At 51.4% G+C, this 26,018-nt stretch overlaps 1 protein-coding gene across 6 annotated transcripts in view; it reads left to right on the top strand.

Moving 5' to 3' along the window:
* Positions 1–26,018, top strand: part of LOC138520773 (chitotriosidase-1-like) — a 344,502-nt gene that overhangs the window by 248,724 nt on the left and 69,760 nt on the right. For all 6 annotated transcript variants that reach the window (XR_011282878.1, XM_069633071.1, XM_069633070.1 and 3 more), the window contains 5 exons: positions 12,560–12,725; positions 13,800–13,924; positions 15,792–15,915; positions 19,729–19,911; positions 20,159–20,275. Coding sequence is in view for 5 of the 6 variants with exons in the window: in XM_069633071.1 (XP_069489172.1) it covers positions 12,560–12,725; positions 13,800–13,924; positions 15,792–15,915; positions 19,729–19,911; positions 20,159–20,275 (715 nt within the window). In the remaining variant the exon portion in view is untranslated. The remainder of the gene's footprint in view (positions 1–12,559; positions 12,726–13,799; positions 13,925–15,791; positions 15,916–19,728; positions 19,912–20,158; positions 20,276–26,018) is intronic.

The raw sequence follows: 26,018 nt of genomic DNA, 5'->3' as shown, positions 1-26,018 counted from the left end.
CCTCTGAGACTGTAGGGTGGGTGTGAGACTCCAGCAGTTGTAATCGTTTCTTCGCCCCTCTGAGACTGTAGGGTGGGTGTGAGACTCCAGCAGTTGGATTGGCTTCTTCACCCCTCTGAGACTGTAGGGTGGGTGTGAGACTCCAGCAGTTGTAATCGTTTCTTCGCCCCTCTAAGACTGTAGGGTGGGTGTGAGACTCCAGCAGTTGTAATTGTTTTTTCGCCCCTCTGAGACTGTAGGCTGGGTGTGAGACTCCAGCAGTTGTAATCGTTTCTTCGCCCCTCTGAGACTGTAGGGTGGGTGTGAGACTCCAGCAGTTGTAATGGCTTCTTCGCCCCTCTGAGACTGTAGGGTGGGTGTGAGACTCCAGCAGTTGTAATCGTTTCTTCGCCCCTCTGAGACTGTAGGGTGGGTGTGAGACTCCAGCAGTTGTAATTGTTTCTTCGCCCCTCTGAGACTGCAGGGTGGGTGTGAGACTCCAGCAGTTGTAATGGCTTCTTCACCCCTCTGAGACTGTAGGGTGGGTGTGAGACTCCAGCAGTTGGATTGGCTTCTTCACCCCTCTGAGACTGTAGGGTGGGTGTGAGACTCCAGCAGTTGGATTGGCTTCTTCGCTCCTCTGAGACTGTAGGGTGGGTGTGAGACTCCAGCAGTTGTAATCGTTTCTTCGCCCCTCTGAGACTGTAGGGTGGGTGTGAGACTCCAGCAGTTGGTTTGGCTTCTTCACTCCTCTGAGACTGTAGGGTGGGTGTGAGACTCCAGCAGTTGTAATGGCTTCTTCACTCCTCTGAGACTGTAGGGTGGGTGTGAGACTCCAGCAGTTGGTTTGGCTTCTTCACTCCTCTGAGACTGTAGGGTGGGTGTGAGACTCCAGCAGTTGTAATGGCTTCTTCACTCCTCTGAGACTGTAGGGTGGGTGTGAGACTCCAGCAGTTGGATTGGCTTCTTCACTCCTCTGAGACTGTAGGGTGGGTGTGAGACTCCATCAGTTGGATTGGCTTCTTCGCTCCTCTGAGACTGTAGGGTGGGTGTGAGACTCCAGCAGTTGGATTGGCTTCTTTGCTCCTCTGAGACTGTAGGGTGGGTGTGAGACTCCAGCAGTTGTAATCGTTTCTTCGCCCCTCTGAGACTGTAGGGTGGGTGTGAGACTCCAGCAGTTGGTTTGGCTTCTTCACTCCTCTGAGACTGTAGGGTGGGTTTGAGACTCCAGCAGTTGTAATGGCTTCTTCACTCCTCTGAGACTGTAGGGTGGGTGTGAGACTCCAGCAGTTGGATTGGCTTCTTCACTCCTCTGAGACTGTAGGGTGGGTGTGAGACTCCATCAGTTGGATTGGCTTCTTCACTCCTCTGAGACTGTAGGGTGGGTGTGAGACTCCATCAGTTGGATTGGCTTCTTCACTCCTCTGAGACTGTAGGGTGGGTGTGAGACTCCATCAGTTGGATTGGCTTCTTCACTCCTCTGAGACTGTAGGGTGGGTGTGAGACTCCATCAGTTGGATTGGCTTCTTCACTCCTCTGAGACTGTAGGGTGGGTGTGAGACTCCATCAGTTGTAATCGTTTCTTCGCCCCTCTGAGACTGTAGGGTGGGTGTGAGACTCCAGCAGCTGTTATGGCATCTTCACTCCTCTGAGACTGTAGGGTGGGTGTGAGACTCCAGCAGTTGTAATCGTTTCTTCGCCCCTCTGAGATTGTAGGGTGGGTGTGAGACTCCAGCAGTTGTAATCGTTTCTTCGCCCCTCTGAGACTGTAGGGTGGGTGTGAGACTCCAGCAGTTGGATTGGCTTCTTCACTCCTCTGAGACTGTAGGGTGGGTGTGAGACTCCAGCAGTTGGATTGGCTTCTTCACCCCTCTGAGACTGTAGGGTGGGTGTGAGACTCCAGCAGTTGTAATAGTTTCTTCGCCCCTCTGAGACTGTAGGGTGGGTGTGAGACTCCAGCAGTTGGATTGGCTTCTTCACTCCTCTGAGACTGTACGGTGGGTGTGAGACTCCAGCAGTTGTAATCATTTCTTCGCCCCTCTGAGACTGTAGGGTGGGTGTGAGACTCCATCAGTTGGATTGGCTTCTTCACTCCTCTGAGACTGTAGGGTAGGTGTGAGACTCCAGCAGTTGTAATCGTTTCTTCGCCCCTCTGAGACTGTAGGGTGGGTGTGAGACTCCAGCAGTTGGATTGGCTTTTTCACCCCTCTGAGACTGTAGGGTGGGTGTGAGACTCCATCAGTTGTAATCGTTTCTTCGCCCCTCTGAGACTGTAGGGTGGGTGTGAGACTCCAGCAGTTGGATTGGCTTCTTCACTCCTCTGAGACTGTAGGGTGGGTGTGAGACTCCAGCAGTTGGATTGGCTTCTTCACTCCTCTGAGACTGTAGGGTGGGTGTGAGACTCCAGCAGTTGGATTGGCTTCTTCACTCCTCTGAGACTGTAGTTTGGGTGTAAGACTCCAGCAGTTGTAATTGTTTCTTCGCCCATCACAGACTGTAGGGTGGGTGTGAGACTCCAGCAGTTGGATTGGCTTCTTCACTCCTCTGAGACTGTAGGGTGGGTGTGAGACTCCAGCAGTTGGATTGGCTTCTTCACTCCTCTGAGACTGTAGGGTGGGTGTGAGACTTCAGCAGTTGTAATCGTTTCTTCGCCCCTCTGAGACTGTAGGGTGGGTGTGAGACTCCAGCAGTTGGATTGGCTTCTTCACTCCTCTGAGACTGTAGGGTGGGTGTGAGACTCCAGCAGTTGGATTTGCTTCTTCACTCCTCTGAGACTGTAGGGTGGGTGTGAGACTCCAGCAGTTGTAATCGTTTCTTCGCCCCTCTGAGACTGTAGGGTGGGTGTGAGACTCCAGCAGTTGGATTGGCTTCTTCACCCCTCTGAGACTGTAGGGTGGGTGTGAGACTCCAGCAGTTGTAATCGTTTCTTCGCCCCTCTGAGACTGTAGGGTGGGTGTGAGACTCCAGCAGTTGGATTGGCTTCTTCAATCCTCTGAGACTGTAGGGTGGGTGTGAGACTCCAGCAGTTCTAATCGTTTCTTCACCCCTCTGAGACTGTAGGGTGGGTGTGAGACTCCAGCAGTTGTAATCGTTTCTTCGCCCCTCTGAGACTGTAGGGTGGGTGTGAGACTCCAGCAGTTGTAATCGTTTCTTCGCCCCTCTGAGACTGTAGGGTGGGTGTGAGACTCCAGCAGTTGTAATGGCTTCTTCGGTCCTCTGAGACTGTAAGGTGGGGATGAGACTCCAGCAGTTGTAATCGTTTCTTCGCCCCTCTGAGACTGTAGGGTGGGTGTGAGACTCCAGCAGTTGGATTGGCTTCTTCACTCCTCTGAGACTGTAGGGTGGGTGTGAGACTCCAGCAGTTGGATTGGCTTCTTCATTCCTCTGAGACTGTAGGGTGGGTGTGAGACTCCAGCAGTTGGATTGGCTTCTTCACTCCTCTGAGACTGTAGGGTGGTTGTGAGACTCCAGCAGTTGGATTGGCCTCTTCACCCCTCTGAGACTGTAGGGTGGGTGTGAGACTCCAGCAGTTGTAATGGCCTCTTCACCCCTCTGAGACTGTAGGGTGGGTGTGAGACTCCAGGAGTTGGATTGGCTTCTTCACTCCTCTGAGACTGTAGGGTGGGTGTGAGACTCCAGCAGTTGGATTGGCTTCTTCACTCCTCTGAGACTGTAGGGTGGGTGTGAGACTCCAGCAGTTGGATTGGCTTCTTCACTCCTCTGAGACTGTAGGGTGGGTGTGAGACTCCAGCAGTTGGATTGGCTTCTTCACTCCTCTGAGACTGTAGGGTGGGTGTGAGACTCCAGCAGTTGTAATGGCTTCTTCAGTCCTCTGAGACTGTAGGGTGGGTGTGAGACTCCAGCAGTTGGATTGGCTTCTTCACTCCTCTGAGACTGTAGGGTGGGTGTGAGACTCCAGCAGTTGGATTGGCTTGTTTACTCCTCTGAGACTGTAGGGTGGGTGTGAGACTCCATCAGTTGTAATCGTTTCTTCGCCCCTCTGAGACTGTAGGGTGGGTGTGAGACTCCAGCAGTTAGATTGGCCTCTTCACCCCTCTGAGACTGTAGGGTGGGTGTGAGACTCCAGCAGTTGTAATGGCTTCTTCACCGCTCTGAGACTGTAGGGTGGGTGTGAGACTCCAGCAGTTGGATTGGCTTCTTCGCTCCTCTGAGACTGTAGGGTGGGTGTGAGACTCCAGCAGTTCTAATCGTTTCTTCGCCCCTCTGAGACTGTAGGGCGGGTGTGAGACTCAAGCAGTTCTAATCGTTTCTTCGCCCCTCTGAGAGTGTAGGGTGGGTGTGAGACTCCAGCAGTTGTAATCGTTTCTTCGCCCCTCTGAGACTGTAGGGTGGGTGTGAGACTCCAGCAGTTGGATTGGCTTCTTCGCTCCTCTGAGACTGTAGGGTGGGTGTGAGACTCCAGCAGTTGGATTGGCTTCTTCGCTCCTCTGAGACTGTAGGGTGGGTGTGAGACTCCAGCAGTTGGATTGGCTTCTTCGCTCCTCTGAGACTGTAGGGTGGGTTTGAGACTCCAGCAGTTGTATTGGCCTCTTCACCCCTCTGAGACTGTAGGGTGGGTGTGAGACTCCAGCAGTTGGATTGACCTCTTCACCCCTCTGAGACTGTAGGGTGGGTGTGAGACTCCAGCAGTTGGATTGGCTTCTTCACTCCTCTGAGACTGTAGGGTGGGTGTGAGACTCCAGCAGTTGGATTGGCTTCTTCACTCCTCTGAGACTGTAGGGTGGGTGTGAGACTCCAGCAGTTGGATTGGCTTCTTCACTCCTCTGAGACTGTAGGGTGGGTGTGAGACTCCAGCAGTTGTAATGGCTTCTTCACTCCTCTGAGACTGTAGGGTGGGTGTGAGACTCCAGCAGTTGGATTGGCTTGTTCACTCCTCTGAGACTGTAGGGTGGGTGTGAGACTCCAGCAGTTGGATTGGCTTGTTCACTCCTCTGAGACTGTAGGGTGGGTGTGAGACTCCAGCAGTTAGATTGGCCTCTTCACCCCTCTGAGACTGTAGGGTGGGTGTGAGACTCCAGCAGTTGTAATGGCTTCTTCACCCCTCTGAGACTGTAGGGTGGGTGTGAGACTCCAGCAGTTGTAATGGCTTCTTCACTCCTCTGAGACTGTAGGGTGGGTGTGAGACTCCAGCAGTTGTAATGGCTTCTTCACTCCTCTGAGACTGTAGGGTGGATGTGAGACTCCAGCAGTTGTAATAGCTTCTTCACTCCTCTGAGACTGTAGGGCGGGTGTGAGACTCCAGCAGTTGGATTGGCTTCTTCACTCCTCTGAGACTGTAGGGCGGGTGTGAGACTCCATCAGTTGTAATCGTTTCTTCGCCCCTCTGAGACTGTAGGGCGGGTGTGAGACTCCAGCAGTTGTAATCGTTTCTTTGCCCCTTTGAGACTGTAGGGTGGGTGTGAGACTCCAGCAGTTGGATTGGCTTCTTCACTCCTCTGAGACTGTAGGGTGGGTGTGAGACTCCAGCAGTTGGATTGGCTTCTTCACTCCTCTGAGACTGTAGGGTGGGTGTGAGACTCCATCAGTTGTAATCGTTTCTTCGCCCCTTTGAGACTGTAGGGTGGGTGTGAGACTCCAGCAGTTGGATTGGCTTCTTCACTCCTCTGAGACTGTAGGGTGGGTGTGAGACTTCAGCAGTTGTAATCGTTTCTTCGCCCCTCTGAGACTGTAGGGTGGGTGTGAGACTCCAGCAGTTGTAATGGCTTCTTCGCCCCTCTGAGACTGTAGGGTGGGTGTGAGACTCCAGCAGTTGGATTGGCTTCTTCACTCCTCTGAGACTCTAGGGTGGGTGTGAGACTCCAGCAGTTGTAATCCTTTCTTCGCCCCTCTGAGACTGTAGGGTGGGTGTGAGACTCCAGCAGTTGGATTGGCTTCTTCGCTCCTCTGAGACTGTGGGGTGGGTGTGAGACTCCAGCAGTTGGATTGGCTTCTTCACTCCTCTGAGACTGTGGGGTGGGTGTGAGACTCCAGCAGTTGGATTGGCTTCTTCACTCCTCTGAGACTGTGGGGTGGGTGTGAGACTCCAGCAGTTGGATTGGCCTATTCGCCCCTCTGAGACTGTAGGGTGGGTGTGAGACTCCAGCAGTTGTAATGGCCTCTTCGCCCCTCTGAGACTGTAGGGTGGGTGTGAGACTCCAGCAGTTGGATTGGCCTCTTCGCTCCTCTGAGACTGTAGGGTGGGCGTGAGACTCCAGCAGTTGGATTGGCTTCTTCGCTCCTCTGAGACTGTAGGGTGGGTGTGAGACTCCAGCAGTTGGATTGGCTTCTTCGCTCCTCTGAGACTGTAGGGTGGGTGTGAGACTCCAGCAGTTGTAATGGCTTCTTCGCTCCTCTGAGACTGTAGGGTGGGTGTGAGACTCCAGCAGTTGTATTGGCTTGTTCACTCCTCTGAGACTGTAAGGTGGGTGTGAGACTCCATCAGTTGTAATCGTTTCTTCGCCCCTCTGAGACTGTAGGGTGGGTGTGAGACTCCAGCAGTTAGATTGGCCTCTTCACCCCTCTGAGACTGTAGGGTGGGTGTGAGACTCCAGCAGTTGTAATGGCTTCTTCACCCCTCTGAGACTGTAGGGTGGGTGTGAGACTCCAGCAGTTGGATTGGCTTCTTCACTCCTCTGAGACTGTAGGGTGGGTGTGAGACTCCAGCAGTTGTAATGGCTTCTTCACTCCTCTGAGACTGTAGGGTGGGTGTGAGACTCCAGCAGTTGTAATGGCTTCTTCACTCCTCTGAGACTGTAGGGTGGGTGTGAGACTCCAGCAGTTGTAATGGCTTCTTCACTCCTCTGAGACTGTAGGGCGGGTGTGAGACTCCAGCAGATGGATTGGCTTCTTCACTCCTCTGAGACTGTAGGGCGGGTGTGAGACTCCAGCAGTTGGATTGGCTTCTTCACTCCTCTGTGACTGTAGGGCGGGTGTGAGACTCCAGCAGTTGGATTGGCTTCTTCGCCCCTCTGAGACTGTAGGGTGGGTGTGAGACTCCAGCAGTTGTAATCGTTTCTTTGCCCCTCTGAGACTGTAGGGTGGGTGTGATACTCCAGGGGTTGGAATGGCTTCTTCGCCCCTCTGAGACTGTAGGGTGGGTGTGAGACTCCAGCAGTTGTAATGGCTTCTTCACCCCTCTGAGACTGTAGGGTGGGTGTGAGACTCCAGCAGTTCGATTGGCTTCTTCACTCCTCTGAGACTGTAGGGTGGATGTGAGACTTCAGCAGTTGTAATGGCTTCTTCACTCCTCTGAGACTGTAGGGTGGGTGTGAGACTCCAGCAGTTGTAATGGCTTCTTCACTCCTCTGAGACTGTAGGGTGGATGTGAGACTCCAGCAGTTGTAATAGCTTCTTCACTCCTCTGAGACTGTAGGGCGGGTGTGAGACTCCAGCAGTTGGATTGGCTTCTTCACTCCTCTGAGACTGTAGGGCGGGTGTGAGACTCCATCAGTTGTAATCGTTTCTTCGCCCCTCTGAGACTGTAGGGCGGGTGTGAGACTCCAGCAGTTGTAATCGTTTCTTTGCCCCTTTGAGACTGTAGCGTGGGTGTGAGACTCCAGCAGTTGGATTGGCTTCTTCACTCCTCTGAGACTGTAGGGTGGGTGTGAGACTCCAGCAGTTGGATTGGCTTCTTCACTCCTCTGAGACTGTAGGGTGGGTGTGAGACTCCATCAGTTGTAATCGTTTCTTCGCCCCTTTGAGACTGTAGGGTGGGTGTGAGACTCCAGCAGTTGGATTGGCTTCTTCACTCCTCTGAGACTGTAGGGTGGGTGTGAGACTCCAGCAGTTGTAATCGTTTCTTCGCCCCTCTGAGACTGTAGGGTGGGTGTGAGACTCCAGCAGTTGTAATGGCTTCTTCGCCCCTCTGAGACTGTAGGGTGGGTGTGAGACTCCAGCAGTTGGATTGGCTTCTTCGCTCCTCTGAGACTCTAGGGTGGGTGTGAGACTCCAGCAGTTGTAATCCTTTCTTCGCCCCTCTGAGACTGTAGGGTGGGTGTGAGACTCCAGCAGTTGGATTGGCTTCTTCGCTCCTCTGAGACTGTGGGGTGGGTGTGAGACTCCAGCAGTTGGATTGGCTTCTTCGCTCCTCTGAGACTGTGGGGTGGGTGTGAGACTCCAGCAGTTGGATTGGCTTCTTCGCTCCTCTGAGACTGTGGGGTGGGTGTGAGACTCCAGCAGTTGGATTGGCCTATTCGCCCCTCTGAGACTGTAGGGTGGGTGTGAGACTCCAGCAGTTGTAATGGCCTCTTCGCCCCTCTGAGACTGTAGGGTGGGTGTGAGACTCCAGCAGTTGGATTGGCCTCTTCGCTCCTCTGAGACTGTAGGGTGGGCGTGAGACTCCAGCAGTTGGATTGGCTTCTTCGCTCCTCTGAGACTGTAGGGTGGGCGTGAGACTCCAGCAGTTGGATTGGCTTCTTCGCTCCTCTGAGACTGTAGGGTGGGCGTGAGACTCCAGCAGTTGTAATGGCTTCTTCGCTCCTCTGAGACTGTAGGGTGGGCGTGAGACTCCAGCAGTTGTATTGGCTTGTTCACTCCTCTGAGACTGTAAGGTGGGTGTGAGACTCCATCAGTTGTAATCGTTTCTTCGCCCCTCTGAGACTGTAGGGTGGGTGTGAGACTCCAGCAGTTAGATTGGCCTCTTCACCCCTCTGAGACTGTAGGGTGGGTGTGAGACTCCAGCAGTTGTAATGGCTTCTTCACCCCTCTGAGACTGTAGGGTGGGTGTGAGACTCCAGCAGTTGTAATGGCTTCTTCACTCCTCTGAGACTGTAGGGTGGGTGTGAGACTCCAGCAGTTGTAATGGCTTCTTCACTCCTCTGAGACTGTAGGGTGGGTGTGAGACTCCAGCAGTTGTAATGGCTTCTTCACTCCTCTGAGACTGTAGGGCGGGTGTGAGACTCCAGCAGATGGATTGGCTTCTTCACTCCTCTGAGACTGTAGGGCGGGTGTGAGACTCCAGCAGTTGGATTGGCTTCTTCACTCCTCTGTGACTGTAGGGCGGGTGTGAGACTCCAGCAGTTGGATTGGCTTCTTCGCCCCTCTGAGACTGTAGGGTGGGTGTGAGACTCCAGCAGTTGTAATCGTTTCTTTGCCCCTCTGAGACTGTAGGGTGGGTGTGATACTCCAGGGGTTGGAATGGCTTCTTCGCCCCTCTGAGACTGTAGGGTGGGTGTGAGACTCCAGCGGCTGTAATGGCTTCTTCGCCCCTCTGAAACTTAGCTGAGAACAAAAGACTGACGTTGCAGATTCCAGGCTGAGAAGAGCACAGCCAAGGAGCGGTCCTTTGTTCCCAGACCTTTGCAGGCCCCCCACCTCATGCTCCCTCTGCTGCCCCCCGTCACATTAGCCCACCTACTCTTGTCTTCTAGGCTGGCCATTGGCTGCATCTTCTGCGCTTTCAGAGCTTGTTGATTGGCTGCTGGCAAGGCTTAGAAGAGCTGATTCTTATCCAGTGCAGGTCCTCGCGTCTTCAGTGAGCATCCACCATGTTTCCCACACATTCAACCTATCCTGCTGAAAATGCCCTTATGATAGTCCTGCGCCCTCGTGGCAGTAGCCCCCACACCCATCTGACTCTATCGCCCCCCCCTTACTCTCTAGAGGGGATGTGTTTGAGAACATGTTGAGCTTGCAGACCAGACTGCCTTAGGAGAAACCCCATTCCCACCTCTTCTTTTAAGGCACAGGACTGCATACCCATTGCCCACCGGAAGTGTAACGCCACCCCTCTCAGATTCGGGGAGGGAGAAGGTGACATGGAGAGCCTGAAAGGTCAGAGGTGAATCTCCCTTCCAAACATCCTTCTCTCTGACAATGCCTAGCAAGACCTCTTGTTTCTAGTGTGGACTTGTTGGGCTGGACTGCACGGGGAAGCTCTTCCTATGAACACAGATCATCCTGGCTGTCCTCGAGCTGGTCCCTCAACCCTGTCTTTCAGGGTCTGTGGGCTGTATCTGGGCAGCGCCCCAAGACCCTCAGAGATAAGGTCGGGGCCTTCATCCCCTCTTGTTTTAAGAGATGGGGCACTGGGTGCAACAGGGTGAATATCCGCTGAACATGTTCCAGCCTGGTGGGGCGTGGGGGGCCTAAAGCCACTTGTCTTCACATCTCTTGATGGAGCATGCCAGGGGACCCAAGGTACCCAGGCCCGAAAGGAAAGTCTTAAAAGGACCTGCAACTTATCAGCACATATAGCAGCCAATTTTCTCAACCAAAACACACATTTGAATCACAGTCACTTTGCCCCAGACAGAAAAGTTTAGCTTTTCCCAGCGCCAAAAAGTGTGTTTGCAAACCAACACCAACTCCTTCCCCGTGTTGTATGGCACCGCATTCTATGGGCTCTTAACAATGTTGTATGCCAGGATGTTTAGCGCCCTTTATTTTTGTCCACCTAACACTCAATGTCCCACAGTTTACTGTTTTATTAGAATAATATTACTTTCTGTACCTCTTTTGCTTATGCAAAATCCCTCTAAACCTTCCTGATGTCTCCACCGACCCTAGATTCCATTTTGCTCTTGGTACCTTTCCTGCCTTAATAAGGGAAAGTGCATGCCCTCTTACACTATACAGAGTTGTATGGTACAAATCAACATCCATTCAACTGCCCAAAAAAGAAATTCATAATTCATCCCTTTGCCTACAGTGAGCTGTAAACTGTCTTTCTACCACCCATGGTCGAACTGGCAGGTAGAGAGTCCTAATAGATTGGTAAAATGTATGCACTGATCATGTTTCGCCAGGATGTTGTGCATTTCCTCTGACCCAAAACGACTACAATATGCTTCAAACGCTTAAATGGGCCCTTCCCCTCACAAACAATTCTCGGAATTAGAAACTTTAAACACACCTGCTTCACACTCATTAAAGATTGATTTGTAATTTATTAAAAGTAGACTTGTCCCTACCTGCCACATATTCCATGCCCCATGATAGACCCTTGTCTGTGGCAGGGGTAGATTTACATGCTGCATTTACTTTAACAACTTGATGCACACGTCACACTCTCCTTCACCTCTCAGGTCTTCTTCCTTCCCTGTATTGGGAAACCAAAGTGAGTTTTTCACCCCTTGCACCATCATAGTTTGGTCTTTCGTTTGCTGATTCCATTCTTCTTTTTGCCAAACCGGTAGGGAACTACATGGCTACATGGCTTCTCAGCGCACTGAAGAGTCAAATAGATGTGACCTCTCTTGATATCCAAATTGACCTCTTGTGATATCTGAATTGACCTCTCATGATATCTGAATTGACCTCTCATGATATCTGAATTGACCTCTTGTGATATCCGAATTGACCTCTCGTGATATCTGAATTGACCTCTTGTGATATCCGAATTGACCTCTCGTGATATCTGAATTCCTTTATCTTGCCGATAGTTGGGTCTGTGCCACAGTCCTCCTATTACAGCTCACTATAGTGAACTCCAAATACCTCAAGAGCTCTTTTAGTTTAGCATTGGCCTGATCATCTTCTAGGTGGATGGTTTTAATTTGCAGAGCTAAGCTAACTTCGGGTGCTCGGCTCTTGGGGCGCCAGATGTTGAATACAGCCAACAAATACATGTGCACAAAAGGGCAGTCTTGCAACTGGGAATACAGTTCACTGTGGCCACAAGGAGGCTAAGGAGAGACTACACCATAGTCGGAAAGACCGCCCATGGTTGTCATGGCTACATGAAGACTGAAGAGAGACTGAACCATAGTTGGAAAGGCCGCCCATGGTTGCCATGGCTACATGGAGACTGAAGAGAGAATGAACCATTGTCGGAAAGACCGCCCATGGTTGCCATGGCTACATGGCGACTGAAGAGAGAATGAACCATAGTCGGAAAGGCCGCCCATGGTTGCCATGGCTACATGGAGACTGAAGAGAGACTGAACCATGGTCGGAAAGAGCGCCCATGGTTGCCATGGCTACATGGAGACTGAAGAGAGACTGAACCATAGTCGGAAAGAACGCCCATGGTTGCCATGGCTACATGGATACTGAAGAGAGACTGAACTATAGTCGGAAAGACCGCCCATGGTTGCCATGGCTACATGGAGACTGAAGAGAGAATGAACCATAGTCGAAAAGAGCGCCCATGGTTGCCATGGCTACATGGAGACTGAACCATAGTCGGAAAGAGCGGCCATGGTTGCCATAAGCTCCTCAACCAGTTAAAGAGAGAAAAACCTATAAGTCATTGCTTTCTGAGAGTTCCTTGCAGATTTCTGTTTATATGCCATGGGGTCTGGTCCTAAATGTCAGATTCCAGCAGAGTATCCTTGCTTCAAACACTTGTTTCTATTTGCAATGTCTCATGATGTTTCCTGCGTGTATCTATTGGGTTCTCAGATGTGACTGGTAATGATAGAAGCGTTTTAGATTGCCATCATTTATAAAAGGTATTTATCTCGCCAGAGATTTGACCAGAGGACAGCTCTGCTGAATAGTTGTCAGGATAGCTGTAGCCTCCGACAGGCCAGGGTGGTCCATAAGCCCCCCAATTCCCCCTGTAAACCACTCTGCATCGAGGAAGGGCAACACAATTTCAGACCTGACACCCTCTACAATGCTTCCATCCTTACACCAGGTTTACCGAAATGGTTTCCACACCTGCCAATCGCGCCACTTTCATCAGCTCTGCCGTGTCCTTCCTGCGCAAGTATGGGTTTGATGGTCTGGATGTGGACTGGGAGTTTCCCGGAGAGAGGGGCAGCCCCCCAGAAGACAAAGCTCGCTTCACAGTCCTCTTACAGGTAATTCATGGTCTCTCCTCTACTGTATCTATACCACATAGGTATTCCATCTCTCTATTGTATTTCTCCTCCAAACTCTACAAACAGCCAGATGCCGCAGGCAGTGCCTTTCACTACAATAAAGTGCACCGTGCATTTCACACTGCTAGCTCCATCTTATTAATGTGAACATCTCTACGTAACGCTGTGACACAACTGGCACTCATTATCATTCCCAGGAAATGCCTTTGTTGTATTGACTATATGAACATTTGATTTCATATGGTAACTAAAATAAAACAAATTGAATGTGACAATTAGTGTTGGTTGTATCATTGCGCTGTGTGGAGATTTTCACCATCAACGAGGAGAAAATACTAGTTTCATAGTCTAAGAAGTAGCCCAACTGTATTACATTTCAGTGCTACCTGCAGCAAATGGTCTCAAGCCTTGCGTCAAAGATCCCTCTCACATGTTATGTGGTGAGTCACCAGTAGTCTGAAGCAGCACGTTGGGCTAAGGTCGAATTGCTACCTGAAATTTGAAAATGTCTAGACTGTTTGATTTTATACTGTACCCTCAACTTCACTTCACTCGTGTGTTCAATCTTATTTTTGAGGGCAGCACTGTACTGTCCACAATCAAATGGACTGGCAGAAAGGACTAACAGGATAGTTAAAACACCACATGTTGCAACTGTTCCACCACCTTCTCAAGTATTCAAGGGTTATCAATCTGCAAACACAGCTAAGGACATTACTTAATCTGCTGGTTGATGGCTAATGCCTGCACATTAAAAGCACAACGTTTCCTTCCTCAGACTGCAAACAAAGGTTGGGGTGTATAATTGCGGTAGGTCAAGAGGGTGTGTGGATTTTGGGGTGTGTATGTGTGTGCTGTAACACTGTGCAGTGTCAGTCAGAATGAGGATTGGTAATATGTTTGTGTGTTTCTCCATGACAACAGTTGGACTTACAGTCAACTTGTTCCTAGTTGGTCATGCCCCAACATGCACTGTGTTGTACCTGCTTCCTCAAACCTATCTCCTGGCTCAGTCTGTAATACGTGTGCTCCACCTCCTCACCCTTTCTCCAGGAGCTAATGACAGCCTTCCAGGCAGAAGGAACTCAAACTGGTAAGGAGAGACTTTTGCTGAGTGCAGCAGTGTCCGCGGGGAAAGAAACCATCGACAAAGGATATGACATTAGTAGCATCTCAAGGTATGTTCTGTAGATCTAGGAGGACCACCCATTGAAATGACAGCACTGACCAGAGGTGAATTGTGCCTCGTGGGCAATTGGGAAAATGATGATTCTAAAAAACCAAGAGGGAGGAGGCAGAGCCAGTCATATATGCATTTCATAGTGTCTGACTGACGCCAACCCTTGAAGAGAAGTTTGAAGGTTTTTTTTATTATTTTTGTAATGAAGGGGCTCGCTAATGGCGCCCCTTTTCATCTCCTCTAGACATTGGCATTCCCTCCCTAAGGCAGATGATCCTCGACCCTGGGAGAGTCACTAGTGATCGGTAACCCCTACCATCTACCAAAAGTGTGTCTTATATAAGGGTGTTGTCCTGAAGGCAAACCACCTCATCTATCTAAGTCTCCCCCAGGGAATAGTCTTGGGGGCCCCGGCTGTAAAGTCCCCAGGATGATGGAGCGTTAGGGATGTTTTGCCTTTCAGACACTCAGGTCCCACTTGGTCTTACGCATGCACACCCAACTACTCTTCTCCGATTGTCTAGCTCTCATCCTCCTTTTCCTCCTCTCCTCCCTCATATTGCACCCACAGACTCTCCTCTCTTTCCCTAACAATTCCTCCTCAGTCCCTACAATGTTCCTCTCTCAAGTCACTATCGTCACCCTGCGTTATTACTTTCTACTACTCTCCCTCTCTCCTCTATACTTCTTCCCTCTCAATGCTACTCCTCCTAGCTTCTCCACACTAATATTCTCTGCACTGCTACTACTCCCCTCTTCGGAATGTTACTACCCTCTTCACACTACTACTCCCCTCTCCACACTACTACTCCATTCTTCACACTTCTACTCCACCCAGACCTTCTCCCCCAGTCACCTTCCTTTCACTTCCCCAGTCACCTTTCGTTAAGTCTCTAATCTCCTTTCAATCGCAAGGACACTCAAATGCCAGTGGCCCTCTCTCCCACCAACCAACACCTCACCTTGAACAATTCTTCTCCATGCTACTCTGCTCCTCCAACGCGTGGTCCTCATTCTCCTCCATTGACCTCACCTGAACAACCCAGACCTTCCTGTTTCTGGCCTCCCTTTTTATCCTGCCCCCCAACTCCACTGGCTCCTTCCTTCTGCTGGTTTCCCGGGCCAACCGCTGGCTGTCCTACACGTTTAAAAGGGGTCTTAAGCCCTGCCCCTTTGCCACCCGCGGGATCCCCGGTCGCCAGCAAGGACGGCATGCAACAGTTAAGGATCCCGTTTGTGTAAGCGTCTCCTGGCGTATTACTGATGCCGGCTTGCTGCCCCGTGCCCCCCTTACAGGTGAGCATAACGTCATTAATGGTGGGGGTCGCAGCAGGCGCCGCTCGCGCTCTGTCCCGCGCTGGCTCCGCTGGTCGCTGTTTCATGGTGGCAGGATTTGGGTGGAGCGCTCTGTGCGGTTGCCAGGGGTGGGTTGCTTAGCTGCTTGCTTTGTCCCGGACACTGCACGGTTTGTTCTTTCTCTTGGTTGCTTGGCTTGGCCTCTCTCTGGGTACTTGCTGGCTTTCCCATCACGACTGCTGAAGGTGTAGATTCTACACGACAAAGGGAAAGCCGCTGGCTAGAATGGGCGATACTGGTGTTATGCAATCAGTCATAGGGGGGAGGCGTAGGAAAGGGGCCTCTCAACTCCCACACCCTGCCACTGAGGTAGGACTGGCTCTGGTGTAAACCCTGGTAGACTCCCCACCACAGGCTGAGACGGTCCTTAACGCTTCTGGGCACGGCTGGATCTCTGGCCCTGTCACACTCTGCCTCAGCACTGCCCGCTTTCAGAGACGCCAACCCCAAATGCCTACTCGGCCAGTCCACCCGATATTTATGGCGTCATCTTTGCTTTGGTCCCACAGCATTTTGGACTTTATCAGTGTCATGACCTATGACCTGCACGGTTCCTGGGATTCGGTCACAGGCCACAACAGCCCCCTGTACAAGGGTTCAAAAGACACAGGTGCAGCGGAATACCTGAATGTGGTGAGTCAGCAACATAGTGCATGGCATAGACTTTAATGGAGTCTCACTCATTCCTTATAACGCTCCTCATTCACTTTAATGGAGTCTCACTCATTACAGTTCAATTAAGCATCACGCAGTCCCCATTACGGTTGTGATAGACTTCAATGGAGTCTCACTCATTTGCCATAACGCTCCACAGTCACTTCAATGGAGTCTCATTCCATCCCCTGGGAGTCTCACTCGATCCTCATCACTGCCCTCATAGACTTCCAAGGAGTCTCACTCATTCCCAGTCACTGTCCTCATGCACTTTAATGGAGTCCCACTCATTCCCCACACGCCAGGTCACATACCCTTCCAAAGAACATCACTTCTTCCCCTGCCCCAGTAGACTCCAACGCCTCAACGGAGTCTCACCCCATCCCCTTGGAGTCTCACTTGATCTCTATCACTGCCCTCATACACATTGATGGGGTCTCACTCAATCTCCACACGCCAGGCCCCACAACCTTCAACAGAACATCACTTCTACCCCTGCACCAGTAGCCTCCACCACCTCAACGGAGTCTCACCCCATCCCCTTGGAGTCTCACTTGATCTCTATCACTGCCCTCATACACATTGATGGGGTCTCACTCATTCTCCACACGCCAGGCCCCACAACCTTCAACAGAACACCACTTCTACCCCTGCACCAGTAGCCTCCACCACCTCAATGGAGTCTCACCCCATCCCCTTGGAGTCTCACTTGATCTCTATCACTGCCCTCATACACATTGATGGGCTCTCACTCATTCTCCACACGCCAGGCCCCACAACCTTCAACAGAACATCACTTCTACCCCTGCACCAGTAGCCTCCACCACCTCAATGGAGTCTCACCCCATCCCCTTGGAGTCTCACTTGATCTCTATCACTGCCCTCATACACATTGATGGGGTCTCACTCATTCTCCATCACACCCCACAACCTTCAACAGAACATCACTTCTACCCCTGCACCAGTAGCCTCCACCACCTCAATGGAGTCTCACCCCATCCCCTTGGAGTCTCACTTGATCTCTATCACTGCCCTCATACACATTGATGGGGTCTCACTCATTCTCCACACGCCAGGCCCCGCAACCTTCAACAGAACATCACTTCTACCCCTGCACCAGTAGCCTCCACCACCTCAATGGAGTCTCACCCTATCCCCTTGGAGTCTCACTTGATCTCTATCACTGCCCTCATACACATTGATGGGGTCTCACTCATTCGCCATACGCCAGGCCCCACAACCTTCAACAGAACATCACTTCTACCCCTGCACCAGTAGCCTCCACCACCTCAATGGAGTCTCACCCTATCCCCTTGGAGTCTCACTTGATCTCTATCACTGCCCTCATACACATTGATGGGGTCTCACTCATTCGCCATACGCCAGGCCCCACAACCTTCAACAGAACATCACTTCTACCCCTGCACCAGTAGCCTCCACCACCTCAATTGAGTCTCACCCCATCCCCTTGGAGTCTCACTTGATCTCTATCACTGCCCTCATACACATTGATGGGGTCTCACTCATTCGCCATACGCCAGGCCCCACAACCTTCAACAGAACACCACTTCTACCCCTGCACCAGTAGCCTCCACCACCTCAATGGAGTCTCACCCCATCCCCTTGGAGTCTCACTTGATCTCTATCACTGCTCTCATACACATTGATGGGGTCTCACTCATTCTCCACACGCCAGGCCCCACAACCTTCAACAGAACATCACTTCTACCCCTGCACCAGTAGCCTCCACCACCTCAATGGAGTCTCACCCCATCCCCTTGGAGTCTCACTTGATCTCTATCACTGCCCTCATACACATTGATGGGGTCTCACTCATTCTCCACACGCCAGGCCCCACAACCTTCAACAGAACACCACTTCTACCCCTGCACCAGTAGCCTCCACCACCTCAATGGAGTCTCACCCCATCCCCTTGGAGTCTCACTTGATCTCTATCACTGCCCTCATACACATTGATGGGGTCTCACTCATTCTCCATACGCCAGGCCCCACAACCTTCAACAGAACATCACTTCTACCCCTGCACCAGTAGCCTCCACCACCTCAATGGAGTCTCACCCCATCCCCTTGGAGTCTCACTTGATCTCTATCACTGCCCTCATACACATTGATGGGGTCTCACTCATTCGCCATACGCCAGGCCCCACAACCTTCAACAGAACATCACTTCTACCCCTGCACCAGTAGCCTCCACCACCTCAATGGAGTCTCACCCTATCCCCTTGGAGTCTCACTTGATCTCTATCACTGCCCTCATACACATTGATGGGGTCTCACTCATTCGCCATACGCCAGGCCCCACAACCTTCAACAGAACATCACTTCTACCCCTGCACCAGTAGCCTCCACCACCTCAATTGAGTCTCACCCCATCCCCTTGGAGTCTCACTTGATCTCTATCACTGCCCTCATACACATTGATGGGGTCTCACTCATTCGCCATACGCCAGGCCCCACAACCTTCAACAGAACACCACTTCTACCCCTGCACCAGTAGCCTCCACCACCTCAATGGAGTCTCACCCCATCCCCTTGGAGTCTCACTTGATCTCTATCACTGCCCTCATACACATTGATGGGGTCTCACTCATTCTCCACACGCCAGGCCCCGCAACCTTCAACAGAACATCACTTCTACCCCTGCACCAGTAGCCTCCACCACCTCAATGGAGTCTCACCCTATCCCCTTGGAGTCTCACTTGATCTCTATCACTGCCCTCATACACATTGATGGGGTCTCACTCATTCGCCATACGCCAGGCCCCACAACCTTCAACAGAACATCACTTCTACCCCTGCACCAGTAGCCTCCACCACCTCAATGGAGTCTCACCCTATCCCCTTGGAGTCTCACTTGATCTCTATCACTGCCCTCATACACATTGATGGGGTCTCACTCATTCGCCATACGCCAGGCCCCACAACCTTCAACAGAACATCACTTCTACCCCTGCACCAGTAGCCTCCACCACCTCAATTGAGTCTCACCCCATCCCCTTGGAGTCTCACTTGATCTCTATCACTGCCCTCATACACATTGATGGGGTCTCACTCATTCGCCATACGCCAGGCCCCACAACCTTCAACAGAACACCACTTCTACCCCTGCACCAGTAGCCTCCACCACCTCAATGGAGTCTCACCCCATCCCCTTGGAGTCTCACTTGATCTCTATCACTGCTCTCATACACATTGATGGGGTCTCACTCATTCTCCACACGCCAGGCCCCACAACCTTCAACAGAACATCACTTCTACCCCTGCACCAGTAGCCTCCACCACCTCAATGGAGTCTCACCCCATCCCCTTGGAGTCTCACTTGATCTCTATCACTGCCCTCATACACATTGATGGGGTCTCACTCATTCTCCACACGCCAGGCCCCACAACCTTCAACAGAACACCACTTCTACCCCTGCACCAGTAGCCTCCACCACCTCAATGGAGTCTCACTCCATCCCCTTGGAGTCTCACTTGATCTCTATCACTGCCCTCATACACATTGATGGGGTCTCACTCATTCTCCATACGCCAGGCCCCACAACCTTCAACAGAACATCACTTCTACCCCTGCACCAGTAGCCTCCACCACCTCAATGGAGTCTCACCCCATCCCCTTGGAGTCTCACTTGATCTCTATCACTGCCCTCATACACATTAATGGAGTCTCACTCGTTCCTTATCACTGGTCTTGGCCATTGAATAGAACCCCTTTTGTTCAGAGTTCACTGGAGTCTCACTCATTCCTGGGCTTTCTTCTTTCTGTAACAGGACTTTGCCATGAAGTACTGGAAGGAGAAAGGGGCCCCAGCAGAGAAGCTCGTCATGGGGGTACCCTCATACGGACGGACCTTCACCCTGTCCACAGCAGGCACTGGTGTAGCTGCGCCCGCCTCCGGTCCAGGATCTGCTGGCGCTTTCACCCGCTCGCCAGGATTCCTGTCTTACTATGAGGTATGCAGAACTGGACACCACCCCCAGCCCCCAGGTCTGGATGCTTCTCTGGCCCTGCAGGCCAGGGTGCTCAAGTTGTGTACCAGTACTAGAGGTCATAGGTTTATGATGGGAAAAATGAAACAACAAATACCAGAATGCATTGTGAGATACTATGAAGCAAGGACTAGGTGAACATCTGACATGGGACATGCCTTCCCTCCTGGTCCCATCTGGCCCTAACAGCCTGCCTGCTTCCCCTTTCTAGGCCTGCACCTTCCTACAGGGAGCCACCAGGGTCTGGATCGAGGAGCAGAAGGTGCCGTACGCCTACAAAGGAAACCAGTGGGTTGGATACGACGACATCCAGAGCATAACAACGAAGGTAAGTGAGGTGGCCGCCACTGGGGTCAAGGGGTCCAGAAACCACTCTAGTGCCTCGACGCACCCTGCACTCTCCATGATCAAGCGCAGCGGATATCCGTTATTTATGGTGACCAGATTAAAAAGAAAAACGGGACAGGCCATAGTCACAGAAGTAGGACTACAGTAAACACAAACAGGACTCTGATAAAACGGTAGTCCTACTTCTATGTTGCTGGCCTGTTGCAGGGTGGGGGGCAAGTGTTCCAGACACACTCCTCTCATTGGAGGAGAGCGACCAGGGAGTGGAAGGGGGGGGGATGGTGGCATGAAAAGCCGTCACGCCAGGAAAAGTCGTGGCGGGCCCCCGATTTCAGGAGTTCTGAATCGATTTCTGGCAAAAACCGGGACTGCATCCACCCGCCCATGCAATTCTGGGATGGGGTTCATTACATTAAAAAAACTCTCGGGACCCTGGGACGGAGGGCGATTTCCCCAGACTGTCCCGGGAAAACCCGGGACGTTTGGTCACCCTACCGTTATTGCCTGCACAGGCCGAAACATTGGGGCTTGTGCGCTGCACAGTGGCTAGAACAGAACGTGGACATGCGCGGTTCTGATTTGTGCAAAGGCTTACGTTCAGAATGGATGGAGAGTATCTGCATGGGTGGCGCAAGGGCCAACGCCGCCTGTAAAAGACATTCCACCCAGCGGCGTTTGAGCGCATTTTGTTAACACCACACGACAAACCAAAAATGCCTCGTTATGCCATGAAACATTAAAAACCAGCAATTACCAGTGCCCAAAAACAAATTCACCTCACACCTCTCTACAACCTCTTGAATCTTCGGGAGCGGAACTGGGGGATGGACTGGGACCCAGCACCTGTACCTAGCATTCCCCAATCCCGCTGCCCCAGCTCCTCGAGGCACCTACAGGCCTGAAATTGTCTGATGTGTGCCGGTCTGGCCACCCCATCGGTGCAGCTCCCGGGCACTGAGTCCCCCTGCAGGAGCAATATTCCATCCCAAAAGTCCATCCTCACTGCAACAGGGACACGGACCTTCTGGTCCGGGCACTCCCCTGACACGCCCCTTCCGACCAGGGACCACTGATGAATGCCGTAATGTTCTCCAACAAGAGTTGAGATCCTCACCGCGCCAGGCGCACCTCATCTGCGTGAAACACGTCCGATCCCTTCACCAGTGCATGGGAAATTACCCTGAAGTGCCCACGGCTGGATGCCAACCGAGCCAGCTCATAGTTCAGTTTCCAAGCTGGGTGAGCCAATTCACCACCACCCCATCTTTTCCGTGGCAACAACTGAGACCACACAGTAACAGCACCTGGACAGGATTTCCCCACCCAAGACAAAATGGAGACCAGCTCTTCACGCAGCACCCTACGACTCTGGGTCCAAGCCATTGCCACCAATGTGAAGGATCACCAAGTCGGGCTGTGGGAGATGCCTCCTGCCGCTTTCAGTGATCAACGTTCCTCTCAGCTGCTCAACGCGCAGCCCTCATATGCCAATCCACCAGATCGACACGTCTTCTTTCCCCGGCCATATGCCCTCACGACCTCGAGTAGCCCGTTGGATGAAGGAATGACCCACATTCCACACCACTCATTGCGGTGACATGTTCCGAAAGCAGGAAGACAGCTGTCAAGTATCAGAAAAAGGACCAGCCAGTGATCTTAATCCCAGTAACCCCCGCCACCCTTGTTGCAAATGCAACTGGCGCCCTTCAGACCAAGTGGGGGGCGAATGTTGTGTCGGAAGTCTCCTGACCTCCAACCCCCAGGCTCATGACCTGCCCCTCACTAGAGCCCCCCATGGATGCCTCCTTTGCTGCCTCGATCCTGAAGCAATGGGAAGAGAAGCCGGCCCCGTCCAATCCCGCCTCCAATCGCTCCCGATGCAACACCTTTTTTAATTGAAATTGTGACATGCACTCCCTGTCCTCATGTAACCAAAGGAGTCCCTCTGGTTTCCCCGCACGGTTAGGAACGTGAGTTTAGGGCCCTTTAGTAATGTGCATGCAATGGATGGGATGCAGAATAACTCTGAGTCCAAATAACTGAACCAACTCAGGAAGATGGTAAAGTTATGTCTTATTATCAATTATCTAAAACAGGGAGTTACAACGAACATCAATGGACATTCGCTCAATTTTCTCTCAGCGATCTTTTCATAAAACATACATTTTATACTGAAAATACTTCAGAGGTGACGTCCTACTATGTGACAAATAATGAAAAACCTACTAGGGATTGTGATAGGTTTAAGGGGAACATCTAAGTATACATTATATAGAAACTGGGATTGTAATTGGCTGTCCAATGTCAGGTGGACAATATATGCCTACCTCTAAAACATGTAATCTTCAAAATCATTAAGTACACTGTTTTCAATTGGTCTTCAAACTATAAGGTCCTTCGTTATACAGACCTCTACAATTGGTTGGCACGCTTATGCCATGCCTGTAACATTCAGTTCACTTAGCAGCACATAAGCCCAGACCCAGGTGCATGGAGGTGGACCTGACTCTACCTCCCCACCCAATTAGCCCAACATCTCTCATCGCCCATGCCTTCTGCCATGAAGATTGTCTTTGAACTTGACCTTGCAAAGTATCCTTGTCTCTCAGAAAACATGGGAGTGCAGGCACTCACTATCGTTGTTCTCGGACTCCAAGTTCAACTCTATTTTCATCCTTGGCTCACGTGACAGGAGACCACGATTTGGTTCATTTTGCAGGTTTTATCTTAAATGAATAAAACTTGGCACTCTTGGTGTTCTTTCTTTGCACCTTAACAAGAGATGATTCATCCTTCGCACATTCACTCCTTTCAAGAATAGATAGCCGACCTTGGCTGCTTCAGTTTTGATACCCGGCCAGACAGCCTCACCATGCAGTGCCACAATTTCAGCTTATTCTTGATGCGACACAATTCTCACCTTTTCTCTTCATGGGTCCTGGCTTACTAAATTCATGACACTGTTGTCCAGCTCCTGTACAATGGAGGCTCTGCCTGCATTCTATTCACTATGTATAGCCAGCTTCTATGATGACTTAATCTACTTGCATTTCAGCATCTGTACACTTATTGAACGGTTAATTCTCTGTAGCACTTCATGCACCTGTAATCTTCTTTTTCATACTTCAAAGTTCACTTGACTCTTTAGTTCGTCATTATTTTCTTGTAAGATTCATGCATCCTCTTCAGCCAACATCCCCGGACGTCAACATGTCTGGTGTGATGTCACTATCATATAGGAAGTAGGGGGGGGTTTCTTGAGGAACTGCTCCTCTACAAACTCAGACATAGCCAGCACAGGGCAAACACTGGGCATGTCACCCATTCTTTAAGAAATACGTGCCCCATTCCCCGCCTGGCCCGTTTCTTACTTTCTTAGACAAATATGCATTGTCCCGCGAAGGTCTATTTCAACATCAAACCTCTATAGCCTCTCCAGAGTATTTTTTTTATTCCCCGGCACCAATTCCCCAAAGTGAAATGCCCCATAAAATGCTGTAGTGAAGACTTCCCTGAACACCAATGATTCGTACTTGGACCACTAGACATTCCCCAAGGCCTCCACCACCTCCTCCAACTTGCCCTGATCCTGGAGGTGCCCCCTGCATCCCCCCCATCCCTTCAGTGCTTTCAAGATGATGAAATCCCTGGTGCCATTTGCAGCCCTTGAAAGCCCCGCGAAAAATCTTATGGCCGGCAAGTGACGTTCGGCACACGCTACGGATGCACGGAGCACAGTGTAGATTTACTCAAAAAAATATGTCCCTGCTCCCCTTTATCAATGAACCCCCCACCCCCCAAACCCAGAATACCCCCTCACAGACTGCTTTAGTCTTAGGTGCTAGAGATCGTGCTATCAGGTTTGGGAGAACTGGGCACCAAGTCGCCACAGAATCTCTGGAAAAGCGGTCATCTGGTCTTCCGCTTCTGGCAGCCCCTTCCTGAAGTCCTGGAACTTGCAGCGAGAAAGAGAATTAGCAGCGTTATTGTGTACCCCTGAACATGTCTTGCTCTGAACCGTGTATTGTTAGCCAAGCACATCTGAACCACTTTCTTCAGTAAACAGAGCACCGTTGGGCATGCTGCTCGCTGGTTGTTGATAGCTTGCACTACCTCCATATTGTCTGACCAGAAAAACCCATTCTTTCCTCGACGCTCACTCGAACATCCTTGAAGTGCTACCACAATGGGAAATAATGCCCAGAATTCTGCATTCTTTCCCAGCCCTGAACTAACCCACTCTTGCTGCCACCCCACCAATGTGCCTTTTTTCCCCCAAGATACCACAGAATCCGAAGCCAACCGCAGCATCGGTGAAGAAATCAATGGAACTATTAGAAAGCTGCGGTGCCGGCCATACACATGCCCCATTGAAGTCATCTAAGAATGTACTCCATGTACGCAGGTCTCCCCTGACCTCTTTTGACAGTCTCACCCTATGGTGTTTCTCCCTCAGACCCCCTCATAGCCCCTGCTATGGATCTGAAAAAGGCCTACCCATAGGGATGACACGTAAAGCAAAGTTAAGCTGTCCCACTAAAGACTGAAACTGGCCCAGCGACATCTTCCTGGCCACCAAGCATTGCCGTACTGACATACGCACAACTTGCACCTTGTCCTGTGGCAAGCAGCATTCACCCTTCACTGAATCGATCTCAAACCCCAAAAATGTAGACATGGGGACCTACGTCTTATCCAAAGCTAACGGGACCCCAAAGCTCATAGCCAGCCTCTGAAAGCAACCCAGGGTCAAGGCACAAGTATCGGACCCCTCAGCAACCAGAAATAAGAACTCATCCAGGGAATGCAGTACTGCCGCCCCTTACATGATGGCCTAGGGACCCACTCAAGAAACCAACTACATTTTTCAAAGCAACTGCAAGCAATCCAACACCCCATGGGCATACACTGGTCCTCGTAGAGCTGCCCTGGCACCTGGAAGCCAAGAAGGCGATGGCCATGTGGGTGCACTGGGAGAAGCCTAAAGGCAAATTCTATATCCACCTTCGCCTTCAGCGCCCCTATCCCAATTTCTGCAACTCTTGGAGCGCCTCAACAAATGGCGCATATCTGACCGAACACAGGCCTTCCTTAATAACATTGTTTACTGACGCCCCCTTTGGGAAGGATAGGTCAATGTATCAATCAGAAGGGCCCCCTTTCCTTTTTGGGGACTATGATATGATAAGTCATTCATAAGGCGCCTGTACACAAGTGTTTCTCTCTGCGACAAGACAAAGGAGGGAAGACAGAGGGAGGACAAGAGAATCGATCTTACTAGGCCTTGTCTCATTCAGATCGTGCAAGTGCGAGAATGAGAAGTGCAAGTGGAAAGGAGGTGGGAGTGCAAGGGAGAGGGGAGGGGAAAACAGGACAGCAATGTTCTGTGTAAGTGCAGCCAGGGCAGTGCAGCTCTGGATAGTGCAAGGAGAATAAGGGGCTGTAGGGTTAGAGTTACAGCCCTTAAGGGCATGGTAGGCCCGGAGGCAGTGCAAGGGTGACTGAACAAGAAAGAGCCTGGTACCCAGTGTGACTCTGAGGGTAGCCAAGTCGGTAGAGCAGACAGGTAGGTCAGCAGGGGAGGAAGAGAGAGGAAGCAGAGGAGAAGAGGAACGTATTGAGCTGCTTCCGGAAACTTCAGGTTGTCCGGCTCAAGTTTGAGAGGGACAGGGTGGCCATTCCAGAGGGCGGCACCTGTAGAGTAGCGAGAGCTACCCCCCATT

Source organism: Ambystoma mexicanum, chromosome 13 (genome assembly GCF_040938575.1).
Source record: "Ambystoma mexicanum isolate Mex_15411 chromosome 13, UKY_AmexF1_1, whole genome shotgun sequence".
Classification (NCBI taxonomy): Eukaryota; Metazoa; Chordata; class Amphibia; order Caudata; family Ambystomatidae; genus Ambystoma; species Ambystoma mexicanum.
This window is presented reverse-complemented; position numbering and strand designations above follow the sequence as displayed.